The sequence below is a fragment of the Ranitomeya imitator genome, chromosome 5, assembly GCF_032444005.1.
Source record: "Ranitomeya imitator isolate aRanImi1 chromosome 5, aRanImi1.pri, whole genome shotgun sequence".
In the NCBI taxonomy this organism is placed as follows: Eukaryota; Metazoa; Chordata; class Amphibia; order Anura; family Dendrobatidae; genus Ranitomeya; species Ranitomeya imitator.
The window spans coordinates 597,026,318-597,051,906 of record NC_091286.1 but is presented as its reverse complement, the minus strand read 5'-3'; the positions used below and the strand labels follow the sequence as shown (position 1 = coordinate 597,051,906).

The following is a 25,589-nucleotide window of genomic DNA, read 5'->3' as shown; positions in this document are numbered from 1 at the left end:
ACGCGGCTGCGCTCCGTACACCTCATGTACACACGCGGCTGCGCTCCGTACACCTCATGTACACACGCGGCTGCGCTCCGTACACCTCATGTACACACGCGGCTGCGCTCCGTACACCTCATGTACACACGCGGCTGCGCTCCGTACACCTCATGTACACACGCGGCTGCGCTCCGTACACCTCATGTACACACGCGGCTGCGCTCCGTACACCTCATGTACACACGCGGCTGCGCTCCGTACACCTCATGTACACACGCGGCTGCGCTCCGTACACCTCATGTACACACGCGGCTGCGCTCCGTACACCTCATGTACACACGCGGCTGCGCTCCGTACACCTCATGTACACACGCGGCTGCGCTCCGTACACCTCATGTACACACGCGGCTGCGCTCCGTACACCTCATGTACACACGCGGCTGCGCTCCGTACACCTCATGTACACACGCGGCTGCGCTCCGTACACCTCATGTACACACGCGGCTGCGCTCCGTACACCTCATGTACACACGCGGCTGCGCTCCGTACACCTCATGTACACACGCGGCTGCGCTCCGTACACCTCATGTACACACGCGGCTGCGCTCCGTACACCTCATGTACACACGCGGCTGCGCTCCGTACACCTCATGTACACACGCGGCTGCGCTCCGTACACCTCATGTACACACGCGGCTGCGCTCCGTACACCTCATGTACACACGCGGCTGCGCTCCGTACACCTCATGTACACACGCGGCTGCGCTCCGTACACCTCATGTACACACGCGGCTGCGCTCCGTACACCTCATGTACACACGCGGCTGCGCTCCGTACACCTCATGTACACACGCGGCTGCGCTCCGTACACCTCATGTACACACGCGGCTGCGCTCCGTACACCTCATGTACACACGCGGCTGCGCTCCGTACACCTCATGTACACACGCGGCTGCGCTCCGTACACCTCATGTACACACGCGGCTGCGCTCCGTACACCTCATGTACACACGCGGCTGCGCTCCGTACACCTCATGTACACACGCGGCTGCGCTCCGTACACCTCATGTACACACGCGGCTGCGCTCCGTACACCTCATGTACACACGCGGCTGCGCTCCATAGACCTTTCACACGCTGCTCTGCTACATCCACCCTGTAAACACCTCCTGACCTCACACATACGCTGCCTTACCCTCCTCCGGCGCCATGGCAACCAGCAAAGTCCTGTACACGGAGGTCCTCCTCCCGATCATGTGACCCCTGACTCCTCCCATGCTGTGACCTCATCACAGGTCTTGTGCACAGAGCAGCCATTATGTGGTGTGCTGCTGTGCAGGGACTCGGAGCTCTCAGCTGACCGGCTGATACACGCACCTCCCAACCAATGCGGGCCCCCTCTCTCTGCCCACCGGGTCCGGTGCACACAAATGCCGGCGGGCATTCAGACAATTAGTGGAGGGTCAATCTGTGCGGTAGCCCAGGGCCCCCCCAGACCACTGGGCCCTGGGCTACCGCCCATATTGACCCTCTGATAATCCGCCCCTGCTGTCGTCATGTTTACTTTTCCGGCCCATAACCACAAAATGTGCAGTTTGAACACATCCTTACAAGCTGCATCATGCTCTGATAATGTGCGCTGTCTGTGTCCTGCAGTTGGACGGGTGACAAAGTTTCCATCAAACTAAAAAGCCACCAATTAATAATATATCTTTCTCAAACATCTTGCTTCTTGACCAGACACAGACTGATGGTGATCTGTTCCGACATTGCCTATTCTAGGACCTACAGTGGGTGCGGAAAGTATTTAGACCAAGTTAAATTTTTCACTGTTTCATTGCAGCCATTTGGTAAATTTAAAAAAATTCATTTTTTCTCATTAATGTACACTCTGCACCTCATCTTGTCTGAAAAAATCAGAAATTAAAGAAAAACTGAAATATCACATGGTCATAAGTATTCAGACCCTTTGCTCAGACAATCATATTTAAGTCCATTGCTGTCCATTTCCTTGTGATCCTCCTTGAGATGGTTCTACTCCTTCATTGGAGTCCAGCTGTGTTTAATGAAACTGATAGGACTTGATTTGGAAAGGCCCACACCTGTCTATATAAGACCTCACAGCTCACAGTGCATGTCAGACCAAATGAGAATCATGAGGTCAAAGGAATTGACAGAATTGTGTCACGTCACAGATCTGGCGAAGGTTACAACAGAATTTTTGCAGTACTCAAGGTTCCTAAGAGCACAGTGGTCTCAATTATCCTTAAATGGAAAAAGTTTGGGACCACCAGAAGTCTTCCTAGACCTGTCTATCCAAGAAGAACACCAAGATCACTGTGGCTGAGCTCCAGAGATGCAGTAGGGAGATGGGAGAGAGTTCCACAAAGTCACCTATCACTGCAGCCCTCCACCTCCACCAGTCGGGCCTTTATGGCAGAGCGGCCCGACGGAAGCCTCTTCTCAGTGCAAGACATATGAAAGCCTGCACAGTTTGCTAAAAAAACACATGAAGGACTCCCATCGTATGAGAAAGTAAGATTCTCTGGTCGGATGAGATGAACATAGACCTATTAGATGATAATTCTAAGCGGTATGTGTGGAGAAAACCAGGCACTGCTCATCACCTGCCCAATACAATCCCTACAGTGAAACATGATGGTGGCAGCATCATGCTATGGGGGTGTTTTTCAGCTGCAGGGAACAGGACGACTGGTTGTAATTGAAGGAAACATGAATGCGGTTAAGTACAGAGAGATGCTGGATGAAAACCTCTTCTAGAGTGCTCTGGACCTCAGACTTGGCCGAAGGTTCACCTTTCAACAAGACAATGACCCTAAGCACACAGCTAAAATAACAAATAACTATGTAACCTTTCTTGACTGGCCCAGCCAGAGCCCTGACCTAAACCCACTTGAGCATCTCTGGAGAGATCTGAAAATGGCTGCCCACCAACGTTCACCATCCAACCTGACGGAACTGGAGAGGATCTGCAAGGAAGAATGGCAGAGGATCCCCAAATCCAGGTGTGAAAAATTTGTTGCATCATTCCCAAGAAGACTCATGGCTGTACTAGCTCAATAGGTGCTTCTACTCAAAACCTCAATGCTGAGCAAAGGGTCTGAATACTTATGACCATGTGATATTTCAGTTTTTCTTTTTTAATAAAGTTGCAAAAATGACTACATTTCTGCTTTTTTCAGTCAAGATGGGGTGCAGAGTGTACAATAATGTGAAAAAAAAATGAACTTTTTTTGAATTTACCAAATGGCTTCAATGAAAGAGTGAAGAATTAAAGGGTCTGAATACTTTCCGTACCCACTGTATGTACCCAGTGCCCCTTGTGTGCCTCATTTTAGTCACTTCTTTAGCCATCGCTTTCACTGTTTTTCGAAACAATACTTTGGAAAATGTAATGCAGCACAGACGAATCTTGCAAAGGTTTTTTTTTTGTTTGCAAAATCTCAAAGAACATGTAAAACAAAACAAAAAAAGTGTCCTGTTGTATAAAATCATGCAGAAGTATTGTACAGCCAAGGACATGATGATGCCTTTTTCTAGCATCATATTCTGTTGTAAGGACCTCCTAGCAAAATAGAATAAAAAAGGAAATCGGAGCTGCTGAAAACTATCAAGAAATGAAATTCTGACCCATAGGTCAGTGTTGGATGAGAAGCATGTTAGTAGTGTTAGCTAAATAAGGGACGTGGTGTATGTACTAGAGGTAGTGTGTGACCCAAGATGCATAGATGGTGGTGTGTGACCCAAGATGCATAGATGATAGTGTGTGACCCAAGATAGATGCATAGATGGTAGTGTGTGACCCAAGATGCATAGATGGTAGTGTGTGACCCAAGATGTATAGATGGTGGTGTGTGACCCAAGATGAATAGATGGTGGTGTGTGACCCAAGATGCATAGATGGTAGTGTGTGACCCAAGATGCATAGATGGTAGTGTGTGACCCAAGATGCATAGATGATAGTGTGTGACCCAAGATAGATGCATAGATGGTAGTGTGTGACCCAAGATGCATAGATGGTAGTGTGTGACCCAAGATGTATAGATGGTGGTGTTAGACCCAAGATGAATAGATGGTGGTGTGTGACCCAAGATGCATAGATGGTGGTGTGTGACCCAAGATGCATAGATGATAGTGTGTGACCCAAGATAGATGCATAGATGGTAGTGTGTGACCCAAGATGCATAGATGGTAGTGTGTGACCCAAGATGTATAGATGGTGGTGTTAGACCCAAGATGAATAGATGGTGGTGTGTGACCCAAGATGCATAGATGGTAGTGTGTGACCCAAGATGCATAGATGGTAGTGTGTGACCCAAGATGCATAGATGGTAGTGTGTGACCCAAGATGCATAGATGGTAGTGTGTGACCCAAGATGCATAGATGGTAGTGTGTGACCCAAGATGCATAGATGGTGGTGTGTGACCCAAGATGCATAGATGGTGGTGTGTGACCCAAGATGCATAGATGGTGGTATGTGACCCAAGATGCATAGATGGTAGTGTGTGACCCAAGATGCATAGATGGTGGTGTGTGACCCAAGATGCATAGATGGTGGTGTGTGACCCAAGATGCATAGATGGTGGTGTGTGACCCAAGATGCATAGATGATAGTGTGTGACCCAAGATAGATGCATAGATGGTGGTGTGTGACCCAAGATGCATAGATGGTGGTGTGTGACCCAAGATGCATAGATGGTGGTGTGTGACCCAAGATGCATAGATGGTGGTGTGTGACCCAAGATGCATAGATGGTGGTGTGTGACCCAAGATAGATACATAGATGGTAGTGTGTGACCCAAGATGCATAGATGGTGGTGTGTGACCCAAGATGCATAGATGGTGGTGTGTGACCCAAGATGCATAGATGATAGTGTGTGACCCAAGATAGATGCATAGATGGTGGTGTGTGACCCAAGATGCATAGATGGTGGTGTGTGACCCAAGATGCATAGATGGTGGTGTGTGACCCAAGATAGATACATAGATGGTAGTGTGTGACCCAAGATGCATAGATGGTGGTGTGTGACCCAAGATGCATAGATGGTAGTGTGTGACCCAAGATAGATACATAGATGGTAGTGTGTGACCCAAGATGCATAGATGGTAGTGTGTGACCCAAGATAGATACATAGATGGTAGTGTGTGACCCAAGATAGATACATAGATGGTAGTGTGTGACCCAAGATGCATAGATGGTGGTGTGTGATCCAAGATGCATAGATGGTAGTGTGTGACCCAAGATAGATACATAGATGGTAGTGTGTGACCCAAGATAGATACATAGATGGTAGTGTGTGACCCAAGATGCATAGATGGTGGTGTGTGACCCAAGATGCATAGATGGTGGTGTGTGACCCAAGATGCATAGATGGTGGTGTGTGACCCAAGATGCATAGATGGTGGTGTGTGACCCAAGATGCATAGATGGTGGTGTGTGACCCAAGATGCATGTCCGTTAAATATGTCTCTTGCTCTATCATTGCAGTGAAACCATGTCAGAAGCTTCACTGACGTGCCTATCTCTTTAAATTATTTGCAGCTAACAGCAGGTTAATGGCTATGTGGTTAAGCAGGTAATCGTTAATTTACCACCCAAGCATTACAAATAAATGGCTTTTATTTTATTTTTTTAGTCCATTTGGAAAAAAAATGCACTGATATCCATGTTGCTAAACTTGTTTTAAAGTGTTTTGTCTTTTCTGCATGAAACTTTACAATTCACTTTATTAAAGGATTTGTCTGCTAAAAAGGAAAAAAAATGATTTAAAGGGTGCTGAGCAGCTCTCAGATTTCTAGTCCTGCACTTCCTGGTGGCCGGGGGGGCTGAGCACTGTTCCTTGAGTGACAGTTCTGTGTCAGTGACATGGTTAGATGAAAGCTATGGCTGGGCAGTTAACTTACAGGGTTACAGTCTGTTTAGAAAGGATCGTAAAAATCGGAGAGGAGGAGGGGTTTGTCTCTATGTAAAGTCTTGTCTAAAGTCCACTTTAAGGGAGGATATTAGCGAAGGGAATGAAGATGTCGAGTCCATATGGGTTGAAATTCATGGAGGGAAAAATGGTAACAAAATTCTCATTGGGGTCTGTTACAAACCCCCAAATATAACAGAAAGCATGGAAAGTCTACTTCTAAAGCAGATAGATGAAGCTGCAACCCATAATGAGGTCCTGGTTATGGGGGACTTTAACTACCCGGATATTAACTGGGAAACAGAAACCTGTGAAACCCATAAAGGCAACAGGTTTCTGCTAATAACCAAGAAAAATTATCTTTCACAATTGGTGCAGAATCCAACCAGAGGAGCAGCACTTTTAGACCTAATACTATCTAATAGACCTGACAGAATAACAAATCTGCAGGTGGTTGGGCATCTAGGAAATAGCGACCACAATATTGTACAGTTTCACCTGTCTTTCACTAGGGGGACTTGTCAGGGAGTCACAAAAACACTGAACTTTAGGAAGGCAAAGTTTGACCAGCTTAGAGATGCCCTTAATCTGGTAGACTGGGACAATATCCTCAGAAATGAGAATACAGATAATAAATGGGAAATGTTTAAGAACATCCTAAATAGGCAGTGTAAGCGGTTTATACCTTGTGGGAATAAAAGGACTAGAAATAGGAAAAACCCAATGTGGCTAAACAAAGAAGTAAGACAGGCAATTAACAGTAAAAAGAAAGCATTTGCACTACTAAAGCAGGATGGCACCATTGAAGCTCTAAAAAACTATAGGGAGAAAAATACTTTATCTAAAAAACTAATTAAAGCTGCCAAAAAGGAAACAGAGAAGCACATTGCTAAGGAGAGTAAAACTAATCCCAAACTGTTCTTCAACTATATCAATAGTAAAAGAATAAAAACTGAAAATGTAGGCCCCTTAAAAAATAGTGAGGAAAGAATGGTTGTAGATGACGAGGAAAAAGCTAACATATTAAACACCTTCTTCTCCACGGTATTCACGGTGGAAAATGAAATGCTAGGTGAAATCCCAAGAAACAATGAAAACCCTATATTAAGGGTCACCAATCTAACCCAAGAAGAGGTGCGAAACCGGCTAAATAAGATTAAAATAGATAAATCTCCGGGTCCGGATGGCATACACCCACGAGTACTAAGGGAACTAAGTAATGTAATAGATAAACCATTATTTCTTATTTTTAGGGACTCTATAGCGACAGGGTCTGTTCCGCAGGACTGGCGCATAGCAAATGTGGTGCCAATATTCAAAAAGGGCTCTAAAAGTGAACCTGGAAATTATAGGCCAGTAAGTCTAACCTCTATTGTTGGTAAAATATTTGAAGGGTTTCTGAGGGATGTTATTCTGGATTATCTCAATGAGAATAACTGTTTAACTCCATATCAGCATGGGTTTATGAGAAATCGCTCCTGTCAAACCAATCTAATCAGTTTTTATGAAGAGGTAAGCTATAGACTGGACCACGGTGAGTCATTGAACGTGGTATATCTCGATTTTTCCAAAGCGTTTGATACCGTGCCGCACAAGAGGTTGGTACACAAAATGAGAATGCTTGGTCTGGGGGAAAATGTGTGTAAATGGGTTAGTAACTGGCTTAGTGATAGAAAGCAGAGGGTGGTTATAAATGGTATAGTCTCTAACTGGGTCGCTGTGACCAGTGGGGTACCGCAGGGGTCAGTATTGGGACCTGTTCTCTTCAACATATTCATTAATGATCTGGTAGAAGGTTTACACAGTAAAATATCGATATTTGCAGATGATACAAAACTATGTTCAAGAGGGGTTCAAGAGAGGCCTGGATGTCTTCCTGGAGCAGAACAATATTGTATCATACAATTATTAGGTTCTGTAGAAGGACGTAGATCTGGGTATTTATTATGATGGAATATAGGCTGAACTGGATGGACAAATGTCTTTTTTCGGCCTTACTAACTATGTTACTATGTTACTATGTTATGTAAAGCAGTTAATACAAGAGAAGATAGTATTCTGCTACAGATGGATCTGGATAAGTTGGAAACTTGGGCTGAAAGGTGGCAGATGAGGTTTAACAATGATAAATGTAAGGTTATACACATGGGAAGAAGGAATCAATATCACCATTACACACTGAACGGGAAACCACTGGGTAAATCTGACAGGGAGAAGGACTTGGGGATCCTAGTTAATGATAAACTTACCTGGAGCAGCCAGTGCCAGGCAGCAGCTGCCAAGGCAAACAGGATCATGGGGTGCATTAAAAGAGGTCTGGATACACATGATGAGAGCATTATACTGCCTCTGTACAAATCCCTAGTTAGACCGCACATGGAGTACTGTGTCCAGTTTTGGGCACCGGTGCTCAGGAAGGATAAAATGGAACTAGAGAGAGTACAAAGGAGGGCAACAAAATTAATAAAGGGGATGGGAGAACTACAATACCCAGATAGATTAGCGAAATTAGGATTATTTCGTCTAGAAAAAAGACGACTGAGGGGCGATCTAATAACCATGTATAAGTATATAAGGGGACAATACAAATATCTCGCTGAGGATCTGTTTATACCAAGGAAGGTGACGGGCACAAGGGGGCATTCTTTGCGTCTGGAGGAGAGAAGGTTTTTCCACCAACATAGAAGAGGATTCTTTACTGTTAGGGCAGTGAGAATCTGGAATTGCTTGCCTGAGGAGGTGGTGATGGCGAACTCAGTCGAGGGGTTCAAGAGAGGCCTGGATGTCTTCCTGGAGCAGAACAATATTGTATCATACAATTAGGTTCTGTAAAAGGACGTAGATCTGGGGATTTATTATGACGGAATATAGGCTGAACTGGATGGACAAATGTCTTTTTTCGGCCTTACTAACTATGTTACTATGTTACTAGTTCTGGTATGTAGCATAACTGAAGCTGCACATTCAGCTATTAGCAAGCTTCTTCTCCAGTCTACACTGTTAGCACTATTGTTGTACAGTCATGGGCAAAAGTATTGACACCCCTGCAATTCTGTCAGATAATACTCATTTTCTTCCTGAAAATGATTGCAAACACAAATTATTTGGTATTATCTTCATTTAATTTGTCTTAAATGAAATAACACAAAAAGAATTGTCCTAAAGCCAAATTGGATATAATTCCACACCAAACATAAAGGGGGTAGACAAAAGTATTGGCACTGTTCGAAAAATCATGTGATGCTTCTCTAATTTGTGTAATTAGCAGCACCTGTAACTTACCTGTGGCACCTAACAGGTGTTGGCAATAACTAAATCACACTTGCAGCCAGTTGACATGGATTAAAGTTGACTCAACCTCTGTCCTGTGTCCTTGTGTGTACCACATTGAGCATGGAGAAAAGAAAGAAGACCAAAGAACTGTCTGAGGACTTGAGAAACCAAATTGTGAGGAAGCATGAGCAATCTCAAGGCTACAAGTCCATCTCCAAAGACCTGAATGTTCCTGTGTCTACTGGGCGCAGTGTCATCAAGAAGTTTAAAGCCCATGGCACTGTGGCTAACCTCCCTAGATGTGGTCGGAAAAGAAAAATTGACAAGAGATTTCAGCGCAAGATTGTGCGGATGTTGGATAAAAAACCTAGACAAACATCCAAACAAGTTCAAGCTGCCCTGCAATCCGAGGGTACAACAGTGTCAACCCGTACTATCCGTCTGCGTCTGAATGAAAAGAGACTGTATGGTAGGAGACCCAGGAAGACCCCACTTCTTACCCCGAGACATAAAAAAGCCTTGCGCAGGCGTGTACTACGGAGGACATAGAATGAACTTCAATCCAATATTGCAGCCAGCATGCAGCCAGCGGGTAAGGAAAGGGTGAATCAAACACCCGAAAACTCCGCCCATATGACCGAAAACCGATCCCGCCAAATTCAGGTGACAGGTTCCCTTTAAAGCTCTCACAGCCGTAGAATGAGAGCAAATAGAAAAAGCAAGTCATTTGCAAACTTGCTTATTTTTGTGCCATGTACATAACTCTACCAATTTCATACCATGAGAATAACCCTTTAAGGGGCTAACAAGCCCGTGCTTTCCCCAGTTTATTTGCTTTGCCTTTAGTTGTATTGATAACCGGGCAGGGGCTGTCATAGCATTGGTGCAACCTGGGCCCCTGTGCGGCTACACAAGAAGTAAAGGTACCCATTTATATCTCCAAAACAGATGCATTTTTAGGAGCTCTTGGGCTGCAAAAGGCCCATAAATTGTTCTTGCACAAGGGCCATTTTTTGTCTGTGTCCGCCAGTGTATCGGGGTGTACTCATTTGGAGTACAGACGATGGCAGTGATGGCTCATCATCTGTCTCCTCTTCTGAGTGTTGTGCTTGTCAAAATAATCTCTTGCAGCAGCTTATCCCCAGAGTTGGTGAGACTCAGATGGTGAGCTTTCACTGCCATCATCTGTACCCCAAATGAGTACTTTCTGAAATTAATGCAGCTGTAGGCAGTACAATATATTGGGGAATAAGCAGGGGTTTGGAAGCCACATACATGTCATTTTTTTTTTTATGGTGTTCCCGACAATTCATCAGAAGTGCATTATTAAAACAGTTGTCCCTCTAAAAGTTATTGCTCTTATCAAGGTTGTACGGTAAGAATGTTGAGACGCTGATTACTGTAAGAAGTGTTGCTGGAGCATAGCATAGCACTGGGCTACAATAGAATGGCTTTAGGGTTCCTCCTCAGCTGGGCAATGCGCGTGATGGGGCATGGATAGTTCACAGCTAGTACTGCTACAGCCTAACAGGTGATGTCGAAGACAGACTGCTGTCTCCTATGACCTGCGTTTGCTATGTGTTGATGTGCGTAATTGTCGTGCACTGTTACATACACCCCAACAAATTTAAAAATGGCAGCCCCCAGTGCATGAGGAAAAACACTAAAGAGAATTAATTTTTTCCTCAACTTGAGACATATTTTCCTGCCTTCTGAACTTGAAACTTAAAAAAATAGCTCAATTCTATTTTGCTCAAAACAAGGCCGACTGCCAGCACAATGAGGAGACAGAATATATTTATGAAGAGTGAAAGGGTAAGAGGAGCGAAGTGCGAAAACAAGCAGAAGGAAATAGACGGATCGTTTTGAGTTTTCTAACAAGTCTTTTACCTCAAACCAAGGCTGGATGCACATCTATTCAGCTCAGTGCTGCTGTATAATTACCTCTATGCTGTTGCTGCTGCTTTTGAAGAGCATGAATCCAGCACAGTGTGTTGTGTATGGAAGATGTCATTGCTGCTAGTCTTCTCCCACCAGCTCAGTCTGTTTCAATTTAAGAGACCTTGGTCCTGCTGAAAATGCAGGATACGTCATGTAATGGCCAGAAATAGATTTATTCTTCATGTACACACACAGGACATCTTATTCTGATAAATTAATTGAAAGCACGGTTATTACCCTTTTAATGTATGTTTCTTTGTATTACTGATTGATCGGATTCTTTTAAAGCATCTTTTGGGGTTTTATTGGATGAGTTCTGTTAACTACGTTCCATATAGTGATTTTATTTATGCTTGTAGACATCAATTGATGAAGAAGCTGCAGCATCTTGTACACCAAGTCCCCTTACTGTACATGTGTCTTGTGTATATATGAAAACTAATGATTTGGCATGTTTATATTTCATTTCAGTGCCAACAAGCCTAGAAGATGACAACAGAAGAGGTGGTTGTGATCGCCAAGTTTGACTACGTGGCCCAGCAAGATCAGGAACTGGACATCAAAAAGAATGAGCGCCTCCTTCTTCTGGATGACTCAAAATCCTGGTGGCGTGTCCGCAACTCCGTGCACAAAACCGGCTTTGTACCTTCCAACTATGTCGAGAGGAAAAACAGCGCTCGAAAGGCCTCCATAGTGAAAAATTTAAAGGACACATTGGGTAAGTCCTTCAGGGGTTATGTTTTATTTCATGCGCCCTTCAGGATCCGGTGACCGCAGAATGGAGCAAAATGTCAGGGCTACAGCTTTCCGTCCAGGAAGCTTCTGCTTGCTCAGAGAAGATAATTGTGTCTCCACGGATATTTTGGAGAACTGTGTGGGGGACAACAGCGCACACCTGGTGGTGGTGTGTGAAGACACAACACCTGTAGATGCCCCATGGCTGGAGGAAGGAATCTTCTTCCAGATGTATAATAGTAAAGGAGGACAATATCACATTGTGTGGATTACTAAATGAGAAGCTTCTTATGTTCCGAAATGGTTTTGTTGTGCTAATGCGTTTCATTGCCTTTTTGAAGGTTAAAAACTAGTGATGACTTGAGTGTACTCGTTGATCTGGTTTTCCCTGAGCACGCTCAGGTGGTCTCCGAATATTTATGACTGCTCGGAGATTTAGTTTTCGTTGCCTCAGCTGAATGCTTTACAGCTACTACCCAGCCTGAGTACATGTGGGGGTTGTCTGGTTGCTAGGGAATCCCCACATGTAATCAACCTGTCTAGTAGCTGTAAGTCATTCAGCTGCCGCGATGAAAACTAAATCTCCGAACACTAACAAATACTCGGAGACCACCCGAGCGTGCTTGGGAAAACCCGAGCAACGAGTACACTGGCTCATCACTATTAAAAACCCAAATATGTCCGGCACTGAAACTCGATGGGACAAATAAAAAAAACCAAACACATTTTGGAACACACAAGGCTTCTCATTTACCACAGCGCAGCTCGTAACAGATATTACCCTTCTCTAATATTATCTGCAGTAATTTTGGCAATTTATAGAAGCACCATTCATGGAAAAAACATCCAGAACAATATCTGTATATGCCTGTTCTAAAGAGTATAAAATGTGAATTGATGAATACTCTTGTATGGAACTGTATGACAGTACATTTTATTTTTATTTCGTTTTCGGTTTTGTTTTTGTTTGGTTTTACTCTTCTAAGTTACTGAAACGTTTGACTCATTATACGAAAGTTTGGGTCATACATTCACCAGAATATGGTGTGCTGCCACGAGCGTGGGAAGCAAGTGATGTGCTCTGTTCTGTCTCCTATCATACAGTTGTATCGAAATCTAAAATTGGAACCAAATCAGCTCACATTTTGGGGAATGACACAGTAAGTCCTTCTCTGCCGCGTCTCCTCTTTTCTGCATGTAGAACAGAGCCTTATTCCAGTCTTCTGGCTCTGTTCTGCCCCCCCACCGGACATCAGTGTTTCCTTTTACAGTGGAAGTCATGCCCTTGTGCCAGATTTGTTTGGCGTGTTCAAACATTGACTGACGAATCAGGTTTTCCATTGTTTTGACTCCTTGAATTTGCTGAGTTCTGTAAATGTTAATATCAGGCAAATGTTACTGATTTGCATTCCTGGCTTTTGACTGCATAGTTGGTATTAGGAAATCCCATGCAAAAGTTTGGGCATCCTTGGAGATTTGTGTACTCAAATAACTTTCGCCATGGTTTCAGACCGTAATTAGCCTGTTAGGGTTATGGCTTGTTCACTATCATCATTAGAAAAGGCCAGGTGATGCAAATTTCCCAGCTTTATAAAAGCCCAGCCTCCTCTAACCGTGTGCCAAAAAACAGCAGGCAGCCACGTATTCTTCTAAGAAGCTGCCTAGCACTCTGAAAATTAAAATGGTGGAAGCCCACAAAGCAGGAGAAGGGCTATTAGAAGATAGCAATGTGTTTTCAAGTATCCCTTTTCTCAGTTCAAAATGTAAATAAGAAATGGCTGTTATCAAGGACAATGGAGGTCAAGATAAGGTCTGGAAGACCAAGTTTAATTTCAGTCAGAGCTGCTCGTAGGATTGCTAGAGAGGCAAATCGGAACCCCCTGTTGACTGCAAAAGATCTTCATAACGATTTGGCAGATTCTGGAGTTGTGGTACATTGTTCTACTGTTCATAGACACCTTCCCAAATATGTCCTTCATGGAAGAGTCATCAGAAGAAAACCTCTCCTGCGCCCTCACCATAAAATTCAGCATCAAAAGTATGGAAAAAAGCCTTATCCAGTTTGGAAACAAGTTCTGTGGACCGATGAGTTTAACCCCTTTCTGACCTCGGACGGGATAGTACGTCCGAGGTCAGAAGCCCCGCTTTGATGCGGGCTCCGGCGGTGAGCCCGCATCAACGCCGGGACATGTCAGCTGTTTTGAACAGCTGACATGTGCCCGTAATAGGCGCGGGCAGAATCACGATCTGCCCGCGCCTATTAACTAGTTAAATGCCGCTGTCAAATGCAGACAGCGGCATTTAACTACCGCATCCGGCCGGGCGGCCGTAAATGACGTCATCGCCGACTCCTGTCACATGATCGGAGGTCGGCGACACTTCTGAATGGTAACCATAGAGGTCCTTGAGACCTCTATGGTTACTGTTCGCCGGTAGCTGTGAGCGCCACCCTGTGGTTGGCGCTCACAGCACACCTGATTTTCTGCTACATAGCAGCGAACAGCAGATTGCTGCTATGTAGCAGAGCCGATCGTGCTGTGCCTGCTTCTAGCCTCCCATGGAAACTATTGAAGCATGGCAAAAGTAAAAAAAAAAAAAAAAAAGTGAAAAAAATAAAAAAAAATATAAAAGTTTAAATCACCTCCCTTTTGCCCCAATCTAAATCAATCAATAAAAAAAAAATCAAATCTACACATATTTGGTATCGCCGCGTTCAGAATCGCCCGATCTATCAATTAAAAAAAAGCATTAACCTGATCGCTAAACGGCGTAGCGAGAAAAAAATTTGAAACGCCAGAATTACGTTTTTTTTGGTCGTTGTGACATTGCATTAAAATGCAATAACGGGCGATCAAAATAACGTATCTGCACCAAAATGCTATTAAAAACGTCACGCAAAAAATAAGCCCTCAACCGACCCCAGATCATGAAAAATGGAGATGCTACGAGTATCGGAAAATGGCGCAATTTTTTTTTTTTTTAGCAAAGTTTGGAATTTTTTTTCACCACTTAGATAAAAAATAACCTAGTCATGTGAGGTGTCTATGAACTCGTACTGACCCGGAGAATCATAATGGCAGGTCAATTTTAGCATTTAGTGAACCTAGCAAAGAAGCCTAACAAAAAACAAGTGTGGGATTGCACTTTTTTGCAATTTCACCGCACTTGGAATTTTTTTCCCGTTTTCTAGTGTACGACATGCTAAAACCAATGATGTCGTTCAAAAGTACAACTCGTCCCGCAAAAAATAAGCCCTCACATGGCCGAATTGACGGAAAAATAAAAAAAGTTATGGCTCTAAGAAGGAGGAGAGTGAAAAACGGACACGGAAAAACGAAAAATCCCAAGGTCATGAAGGGGTTAAAATAGAACTCTTTGGCCACAATGATCAAAGGTATGTGAAAAAAGGGCATAGAATTTCAGGAACAGAACATAAGCATGGGGGGGGGGGGGGGGGGGGTGGATCAATCATTCTTTGAGGTTGTGTTGCTTGCAGTCGATGTCATGGGGAACATTTCATGGTAGAGGGAAGATGTGAATTCTGTTGTCGGGCTCCCTTCTGTGGTCATGAATGGTACTTCGGCTGGTTCTGTCCATGGACTTTCTCTGGTGGCTGTGGGTGTTTCTGAGTTTCCTTCCACAGGTGACGAGGTTAATTCGTTAGCTGGCTCCTCTATTTAACTCCACTTAGATCTTTGCTCCATGCCACCTGTCAATGTTCCAGTATTGGTCTAGTTCACTCCTGGATCGTTCTTGTGACCTGTCTTCCCAGCAGAAGCTAAATGACTGCTTGTTTTTCTTTGGTTTGCTATTTTTCTGTCCAGCTTGCTATTTGGATTGTTGTCTTGCTTGCTGGAAGCTCTGGGACGCAGAGGGAGCGCCTCCGCACCGTGAGTCGGTGCGGAGGGTCTTTTTGCGCCCTCTGCGTGGTCTTTTTGTAGGTTTTTGTGCTGACCGCAAAGCTACCTTTCCTATCCTCAGTCTGTTCAGTAAGTCGGGCCTCACTTTGCTTAATCTATTTCATCTCTGTGTTTGTATTTTCATCTTTACTCACAGTCATTATATGTGGGGGGCTGCCTTTTCCTTTGGGGAATTTCTCTGAGGCAAGGTAGGCTTTATTTTTCTATCTTTAGGGCTAGCTAGTTCCTTAGGCTGTGCCGAGTTGCATAGGGAGCGTTAGGAGCAATCCACGGCTATTTCTAGTGTGGTTGATAGGATTAGGGATTGCGGTCAGCAGAGTTCCCACGTCCCAGAGCTCGTCCTATATTATCAGTAACTATCAGGTCATTCCGTGTTCTCTTAACCACCAGGTCCATTATTGTCCTGACCACCAGGTCATAACAGTACAAGTGGCCCAAAGTACTAATGCATCTCAATAGAGGGATAAGAGAAGTTCTGAGACCATTTTTTTTTTCTTTGCAGTGTGTTTTGTCTCTCTTTTCCCCTTTACATCTGGGTGGTTCAGAACACAGGTGTAGACATGGACATTCAAGGTCTGTCCTCTTGTATGGATAATCTCACTGCAAGGGTACAAAACATTCAAGATTTTGTGGTTCAGAATCCGATGTCAGAGCCTAAGATTCCAATTCCTGATTTGTTTTTTGGTGATAGATCTAAGATCTTGAATTTCAAAAATAATTGTAAATTGTTTCTTGCCTTGAAACATCGCTCCTCAGGTGACCCTGTTCAACAAGTAAAGATCATTATTTCTTTGTTACGTGGTGACCCTCAAGACTGGGCATTTTCCCTTGCGCCAGGAGATCCGGCATTGCGTGATGTGGATGCGTTTTTCCTGGCCCTCGGATTGCTTTATGACGAACCTAATTCAGTGGATCAGGCAGAGAAAATCTTGCTGGCTCTGTGTCAGGGTCAGGATGAAGCGGAGATATATTGTCAGAAGTTTAGAAAGTGGTCTGTGCTCACTCAGTGGAATGAATGTGCCCTGGCAGCAATCTTCAGAAAGGGTCTCTCTGAAGCCCTTAAGGATGTCATGGTGGGATTTCCCATGCCTGCTGGTCTGAATGAGTCTATATCTTTGGCCATTCAGATCGATCGACGCTTGCGTGAGCGTAAAGCTGTGCACCATTTGGCGGTACTATCTGAGCATGGGCCTGAGCCTATGCAATGTGATAGGACTTTGACCAGAGCTGAACGGCAAGAACACAGACGTCGGAATGGGCTATGTTTTTACTGTGGTGATTCCACTCATGCTATCTCCGATTGTCCTAAGCGCACTAAGCGGTTCGCTAGGTCTGACACCATTGGTACGGTACAGTCTAAATTTCTATTGTCTGTTACTCTGATTTGATCTTTGTCATCCTATTCTGTTATGGCATTTGTGGATTCAGGCGCTGCCCTGAATTTGATGGACTTGGAGTATGCTAGGCGCTGTGGTTTTTTCTTGGAGCCCTTGCAGTATCCTATTCCATTGAGAGGAATTGATGCTACGCCTTTGGCCAAGAATAAGCCTCAGTAATGGACCCAATTGACCATGTGCATGGCTCCTGCACATCAGTAGGATATCCGCTTTCTGGTGTTGCATAATCTGCATGATGTGGTCGTTTTGGGGTTGCCATGGCTACAGGTTCATAATCCAGTATTGGACTGGAAATCTATGTCTGTGTCCAGCTGGGGTTGCCAGGGGGTACATGGTGATGTTTCATTTTTGTCTGTTTCGTCTTCCACTCCTTCTGAAGTTCCAGAGTTTTTGTCGGATTATCGGGATGTATTTGATGAGCCCAAAGCCAGTGCCCTACCTCCTCATAGGGATTGCGATTGTGCAATTAATTTGATTCCTGGTAGTAAGTTTCCTAAGGGCCGATTGTTCAATTTATCTGTGCCAGAACACGCCGCTATGCGGAGTTATATAAAGGAATCCTTGGAGAAAGGCCATATTCGCCCGTCGTCATCACCGTTAGGAGCAGGGTTCTTTTTTGTGGCCAAGAAGGATGGTTCTTTGAGACCTTGTATTGATTACCGCCTTCTTAATAAAATTACAGTCAAATTTCAGTATCCTTTGCCGTTGCTGTCTGATTTGTTTGCTCGTATTAAAGGGGCTAGTTGGTTCACCAAGATAGATCTTCGAGGGGCGTATAATCTTGTGCGTATTAAACAAGGCGATGAATGGAAAACAGCATTTAATACGCCCGAGGGCCATTTTGAGTACCTGGTTATGCCATTCGGGCTTTCCAATGCTCCATTAGTATTTCAGTCCTTTATGCATGACATCTTCCGAGAGTACCTGGATAAATTCCTGATTGTGTATTTGGATGATATTTTGGTCTTTTCGGATGATTGGGAGGCTCATGTGAAGCAGGTCAGAATGGTGTTCCAGGTCCTTCGTACGAATTCCTTGTTTGTGAAGGGGTCAAAGTGTCTCTTTGGAGTTCAGAAGGTTTCATTTTTGGGGTTCATTTTTTCCCCTTCTACTATCGAGATGGACCCTGTTTAAAGTCCAGGCCATTTACGATTGGACTCAGCCGACATCTGTGAAGAGCCTGCAAAAGTTCCTGGGCTTTGCTAATTTTTATCGGCGCTTCATCGCTAATTTTTCTAGTGTTGCTAAACCGTTGACTGATTTGACCAAGAAGGGTGCTGATGTGGTAAATTGGTCTTCTGCAGCTGTTGAGGCTTTTCAGGAGTTGAAGCGTCGTTTTTCTTCTGCCCCTGTGTTGTGCCAGCCAGATGTTTCGCTCCCGTTTCAGGTTGAGGTTGATGCTTCTGAGATTGGAGCTGGGGCTGTTTTGTCGCAAAGAAGTTCTGATGGCTCGGTGATGAAGCAATGTGCTTTCTTTTCCAGGAAGTTTTCGCCTGCTGAGCGAAATTATGATGTTGGCAATCGAGAGTTGCTGGCCATGAAGTGGGCATTCGAGGAGTGGCGTCATTGGCTTGAATGAGCCAAGCATCGCGTGGTGGTCTTGACAGATCACAAGAATTTGACTTATCTTGAGTCTGCCAAACGGTTGAATCCGAGACAGGCTCGATGGTTGTTATTTTTCTCCCGTTTTGATTTTGTGGTTTCGTACCTTCCGGGCTCTAAGAATGTGAAGGCTGATGCCCTGTCAAGGAGTTTTGTGCCTGGCTCTCCGGGTGTTCCTGAGCCGGCGGGTATTCTCAAAGAGGGGGTAATTTTGTCTATCTCCCCTGATTTGCGGCGGGTGCTGCAAAAATTTCAGGCTGATAGACCTGACCGTTGCCCAGCAGAGAAACTGTTTGTCCCTGATAGATGGACTAGTAGAGTTATCTCTGAGATTCATTGTTCAGTGTTGGCTGGGCATCCTGGAATCTTTGGTACCAGAGATTTGGTGGCTAGATCCTTTTGGTGGCCGTCTTTGTCACGGGATGTGCGTTCTTTTGTGCAGTCCTGTGGGACTTGTGCTCGGGCTAAGCGCTGCTGTTCTCGTGCCAGTGGGTTGCTATTGCCCTTGCCGGTCCCGAAGAGGCCCTGGACGCATATTTCTATGGATTTTATTTCGGATCTCCCCGTCTCTCAAAAGATGTCGGTCATTTGGGTGGTTTGTGATCGCTTTTCTAAGATGGTCCATTTGGTACCTTTGTCTAAATTGCCTTCCTCCTCTGATTTGGTGCCATTATTTTTCCAGCATGTGGTTCGTTTACATGGTATCCCGGAGAACATAGTTTCTGACAGAGGTTCCCAGTTTGTTTTTAGGTTTCGGCGATCTTTTTGTGCTAGGATGGGCATTGATTTGTCTTTTTCCTCGGCTTTCCATCCTCAGACAAATGGCCAAACCGAACGAACTAATCAGACTTTGGAAACATATCTGAGATGCTTTGTTTCTGCTGATCAGGATGATTGGGTGTCCTTTTTGCCGTTGGCTAAGTTCGCCCTTAATAATCGGGCCAGCTCGGCTACTTTGGTTTCGCCGTTTTTCTGCAATTCTGGTTTCCATCCGCGTTTCTCTTCAGGGCAGGTTGAGTCTTCGGACTGTCCTGGTGTAGATACTGTGGTGGATAGGTTGCAGCAGATTTGGACTCATGTGGTGGACAATTTGACATTGTCCCAGGAGAAGGCTCAACGTATCGCTAACCGCCGGCGTTGTGTGGGTCCCCGACTTCGTGTTGGGGATTTGGTTTGGTTGTCGTCTCGTTATGTTCCTATGAAGGTTTCCTCTCCTAAGTTTAAGCCTCGTTTCATTGGTCCGTATAAGATTTCTGAGGTTATCAATCCTGTGTCATTTCGTTTGGCCCTTCCTGCTTCTTTTGCCATCCATAATGTGTTCCATAGGTCGTTGTTGCGGAGATACGTGGCGCCTGTGGTTCCATCCGTTGATCCTCCTGCCCCGGTGTTGGTTGAGGGGGAGTTGGAGTATGTGGTGGAGAAGATTTTGGATTCTCGTATTTCGAGACGGAAACTCCAGTACCTGGTTAAGTGGAAGGGTTATGGTCAGGAAGATAATTCCTGGCTTTTTGCCTCTGATGTTCATGCTGCCTATCTGGTTCATGCCTTTCATTTGGCTCGTCCTGGTCGGCCTGGGGGCTCTGGTGAGGGTTCGGTGACCCCTCCTCAAGGGGGGTACTGTTGTGAATTCTGTTGTCGGGCTCCCTTCTGTGGTCATGAATGGTACTTCGGCTGGTTCTGTCCATGGACTTTCTCTGGTGGCTGTGGGTGTTTCTGAGTTTCCTTCCACAGGTGACGAGGTTAATTCGTTAGCTGGCTCCTCTATTTAACTCCACTTAGATCTTTGCTCCATGCCACCTGTCAATGTTCCAGTATTGGTCTAGTTCACTCCTGGATCGTTCTTGTGACCTGTCTTCCCAGCAGAAGCTAAGTGACTGCTTGTTTTTCTTTGGTTTGCTATTTTTCTGTCCAGCTTGCTATTTGGATTGTTGTCTTGCTTGCTGGAAGCTCTGGGACGCAGAGGGAGCGCCTCCGCACCGTGAGTCGGTGCGGAGGGTCTTTTTGCGCCCTCTGCGTGGTCTTTTTGTAGGTTTTTGTGCTGACCGCAAAGCTACCTTTCCTATCCTCAGTCTGTTCAGTAAGTCGGGCCTCACTTTGCTTAATCTATTTCATCTCTGTGTTTGTATTTTCATCTTTACTCACAGTCATTATATGTGGGGGGCTGCCTTTTCCTTTGGGGAATTTCTCTGAGGCAAGGTAGGCTTTATTTTTCTATCTTTAGGGCTAGCTAGTTCCTTAGGCTGTGCCGAGTTGCATAGGGAGCGTTAGGAGCAATCCACGGCTATTTCTAGTGTGGTTGATAGGATTAGGGATTGCGGTCAGCAGAGTTCCCACGTCCCAGAGCTCGTCCTATATTATCAGTAACTATCAGGTCATTCCGTGTGCTCTTAACCACCAGGTCCATTATTGTCCTGACCACCAGGTCATAAGAGGAAGAATGAATTCAATGAAATTTAAAATTCTTGATGTAAACATAACACCATCTGTAAGAAAGCTGAAGTTGAAAAGAGGATGGCTTCTACAAATGGATAATGATCCTAAACACACATCAAAATCCACAATAAACCACCTCAAAAGGTGCATGCTGAAGTTTTTACAATGGCCCTCACAGTCCCCTTATCTGAACATCATTGCAAATCTGTGGCTAGACCTCAAAATAGTAGTGTCTGCAAGACGACCCAGGAATCTCACAGAACTGGAAGAATTTTCCAAGGAAGAATGGATAAAAATCCCTCAAACAAGAATTAAGTTTCTTCCTACAAAAAGTGTTTACAACCTGTGATACTTTCAAAAGTTGGTGCTGCTAGGTACTTAACCATGCATGGTGCCTAAACATTTGCATTGGCCGTTTACCTTTTTGTAATTTTTAAAATGTTAAAGATGAAAATACTAAGGAAATTTGTCATCTTTGGCTTTGGGCCTTTTATTAACAGTTATTTTGACCAGGGGTGCCCACACTTTTACATGCCACTATAGGTCTGCATCCAGGACCCAAACGTCGCCACATGGGCCAATAAAGAGCAGCTTATTACTGCCATACGGAGTGCTGTTTCAACTTTTTTTGACTAGATATGGATATGGATATAGGTATGGATATAGGTATGGATATATAGAGATAGGTGTGTGTGTGTACGTACAATGGGGAAAATAAGTATTTGATTCACTGCCAATTTTGCAAGTTTTCCCACCTACAAAGAATGGAGAGCTTTGTAATTTTTATCGTAGGTACACTTTAACCGTGAGAGTCAGAATCTAAAAATAAAAAAACTGAAAATGTAATTGTGTGATTTTTACATAATTATTTGCATTTTATAAGTATTTAAATTAATACATTTTACTTGTGCTATTTTTGGTAATTTCCATCTTGCCTCCCTCCCTATGTCCCTTCTTCTCCTGACTTTGGCAGTTCTCTTCTTAGTGACCTTCTTCCCCTGCCCAATATTGTGAACTGAAAATCCACAGTCTACAATCCCTTCAGTTGTTTTTTAGCGTGTTGATACTTGCACTATTTTCGGGCCTGAGTTATGACAAGTCATTGTCCTTGCATCCAGGTGATTTTGAGAAGATCTGTACAATTGTCCAGCAGCTGTAGTTTAAGACTGTAATCATATTGAAGTCGTCCTTCATTAACACATTAGGTATTTCTTACGGCTAGACATTACCAGTACTTATATCAAAGACTGGTGTCATGCTGCCAATTCTAGACCCAAGTCTTCAAAGGAGCCTTCATCCTCCCACCCAAAAAAGCTGTCTCCTGGCATCTATGTAGCTATACCACCAATAGGTGGCTCTATAGACCGAGTGTTGCCTTTTCCTTCTGGAGAATAATTTACATGATCTTCCCCCATTTCCCCCAATCATTGCCTCATCCATAAGGCTTCCTATGGCTGCTTGCAGTCTCCACAATTAAACATTACCCCCTATTGACATTTTTAGAACAGAAGAACATGGAGGAGATTTGACTAATATGAATAAATGGCCTTGTTTCCCCATGTCCAAAGTGAAGAGCAATGGGTGAGTGCTGTGGGCAATAGTGCCAGGTTTTGATAAATCTGCCCCTGTGTTGGGAAACCCTTTATTTCTTCCACTAGATGCTGGCCCGATTCTAACGCATCGGGTATTCTAGCATATGTATGTTTGTATACAGCACGGGCCACGTAGTATATAGGAGCCATGTAGTATATAGCAGACACGCAGTATTTAACACAGCCCACGTAATATATAGCACTGCCCACGTAATATATAACACAGCCACGTAGTATATAGCAGCCACGCAGTATATAACAGCCCACGTAATGTATAGCACAGCCCACGCAGTATATCACACAGGTCACATAGTATATAACACAGCTTGCGCAGTATATAACACTGCCCACGCAGTATATAACACTGCCCACGTAATGTATAGCACAGCCCACGCAGTATATCACACAGGTCACATAGTATATAACACAGCCCGCGCAGTATATAACACTGCCCACGCAGTATATAACACAGCCCACGTAATGTATAGCACAGCCCACACAGTATATCACACAGGTCACATCTAATATATAATTGCCTAGAATACTACTTTCTGCAATTTGTGCCAACTTCCTGTCCGGAGCTAATGTCCGGAGCTAATGTCCGGAGCTAATGTCCGGAGCTAATGTCCGGAGATAAGTGACGTCAACAGTGTCCAGTGTCTGATTGGTTGCCGCCTGCTGCGAGCGACCAATCAGAAACGTGCCGTACTGTGACACACTCCGCCCGCCATTTTGGTGTGATTTTTGAATTTTTACCTCACAGCAAGTTTCTACTGCGTGGAGGCGGGCCCAGTGACGTTGCTCTTCAAGCTCCTGCCGAATTTCGTCAAAAAAATGATAATACCATTTACCAAAACTATATATATTTAGTTGTGAAGTGGTTCAGTGACATTTTCACACCAATTTTGAACTTTTGTTTGGTGTTTTCTCCATATACTGCCTATTATTTTTGTTCTTTCTTACTATTATTTATTAATTGTATTATTCTTACATTTGAATAAATAAAGTATATATGGATTCTAGACTCCCGATTCTTTAGAATCGGGCTGCCATCTAGTAGTATATAACACTGCCCACGTAGTATATAGCAGCCACGCAGTATATAACACAGCCCACGTAATATATAGCACAGCCCACGCAGTATATCACACAGGCCACGTATTATATAACACAGCCCACGCAGTATATAGCACAGCCCACGTAGTATATAGCAGCCATGCAGTATATAACACAGTTCACGTAGTATTTAGCAGTGTGGGCACCATATCCCTGTTAAAAAAAAAAAAAAATTATTAAAATAAAAAAGTTAAATACTCACCCTCCGTTGTCCAGCGAAGCTCTGTCCCGATGCACGCGCTGCTGCCGCCAGCTTCCGTTCCCAGAGATGCATTGTGAAATTACCCAGATGACTTAGCGGTCTCGCAAGATTGCTAAGTCTTCTGGGTAATTTCGCGATGCATCTCTAGGAACGGAAGCTGGTGGCAGCCGCGCACGCGCGCGCATCGGCGGTCGACGGAAGGTGAGAATAGCAGGTTTTTTGTTTTTTTTATTATTTTTAACATTAAGGCTATGTTCACACTTTGCGGATTTTGCTGCGGATCCGCAGCGGATTTGACCGCTGCGGATCCGCAGCAGTTTCCCATGAGTTTACATTACAATGTAAACCTATGGGAAACAAAAAACGCTGTGCACATGCTGCAGAAAAATCCGCGCGGAAACGCTGCGGATTACATTCCGCAGCATGTCACTTCTTTTCTGCGGATTTTCACCTGCTCCAATCGAAAACTGCAGATGAAAATCCGCAGAAGAAACCGCAGTAAAAACCGCGACGGGTTTTCACTGCGGATTTAGGAATTCTGCTGCGGAAAAATCCGCAGTGGAATCTGCAAAGTGTGAACATAGCCTAAATCTTTTTACTATTGATGCTGCTTAGGCAGCATCAATAGTAAATAGTAAAAAAGTTGGTCACACAGGGTTAATAGCAGCGTTAACGGAGTGAGTTACCCGCGGCCCGTTACCGCTGGCATTAACCCTGTGTGAGCGCTGACTGGAGAGGAGTATGGAGCGGGTGCCGGGCACTGACTGGAGTAGGGAGGGACTAATTCTCGGCCGGGCTGTGCCTGTCGCTGATTGGTCGCGGCAGCCATGACAGGAAGCTGGCGAAACCAATCAGCGAATGAATAACCGGGACAGACAGACGGACAGACGGAAGTGACCCTTAGACAATTATATAGTAGATTATTGAAGGATTGTAAGATTCTCCTGAATCCCACCGATAGAACGGCTTTGTATCATCTCGGGACCCGCCCCATGTCTATGTCTCCCTTTATGAATGGAAGTTTTACAATCCCTTTATAAATACTCGCTGAGTCGGTATCGATGGCAGGAAACATAAGGGGAATTGGTTTCCTCTGACATCTGTGGGGTTTCTCTTTACCAGCTCTGAAATTAGAAATATGTTAATAAGAAAACCCCGAGAGTTTCGCTCGTGTTTAGAGGGTTTCCTCGTTTTGCCATCAGCTATTTAAAGAGATATTACCGTTGTGTGTTTTTCCCTCGTAAATCAATAGTACATGTGGAAATAAGAAACTGTGTAATATATCACATCAGAGAAATCTGCTTCTTTCTCCTCTTGGACTGATCTTTCATTCTGCCTTAAATGGCTGCAGAAGGTCCCAGAACTGAGATAGGAGATGACGGTTGGTGCTGATAAAGTTCCGTGGAGAACGTGCAGCAGAATGTCAGTGTCTCCTCCAGCTCCTCCATAGAATATTACAAGC

The 25,589-nt window shown here is 44.5% G+C and overlaps 1 protein-coding gene across 2 annotated transcripts in view; it reads left to right on the top strand.

Annotated features, from left to right (window-relative positions):
- The window catches only part of NCK1 (NCK adaptor protein 1), a 167,096-nt gene that overhangs the window by 89,068 nt on the left and 52,439 nt on the right, over positions 1-25,589 (top strand). For both annotated transcript variants that reach the window (XM_069727948.1, XM_069727949.1), the window contains one exon: positions 11,602-11,848. In XM_069727948.1, the coding sequence (XP_069584049.1) occupies positions 11,620-11,848 (229 nt within the window). In that variant the 5' untranslated portion in view covers positions 11,602-11,619. The remainder of the gene's footprint in view (positions 1-11,601; positions 11,849-25,589) is intronic.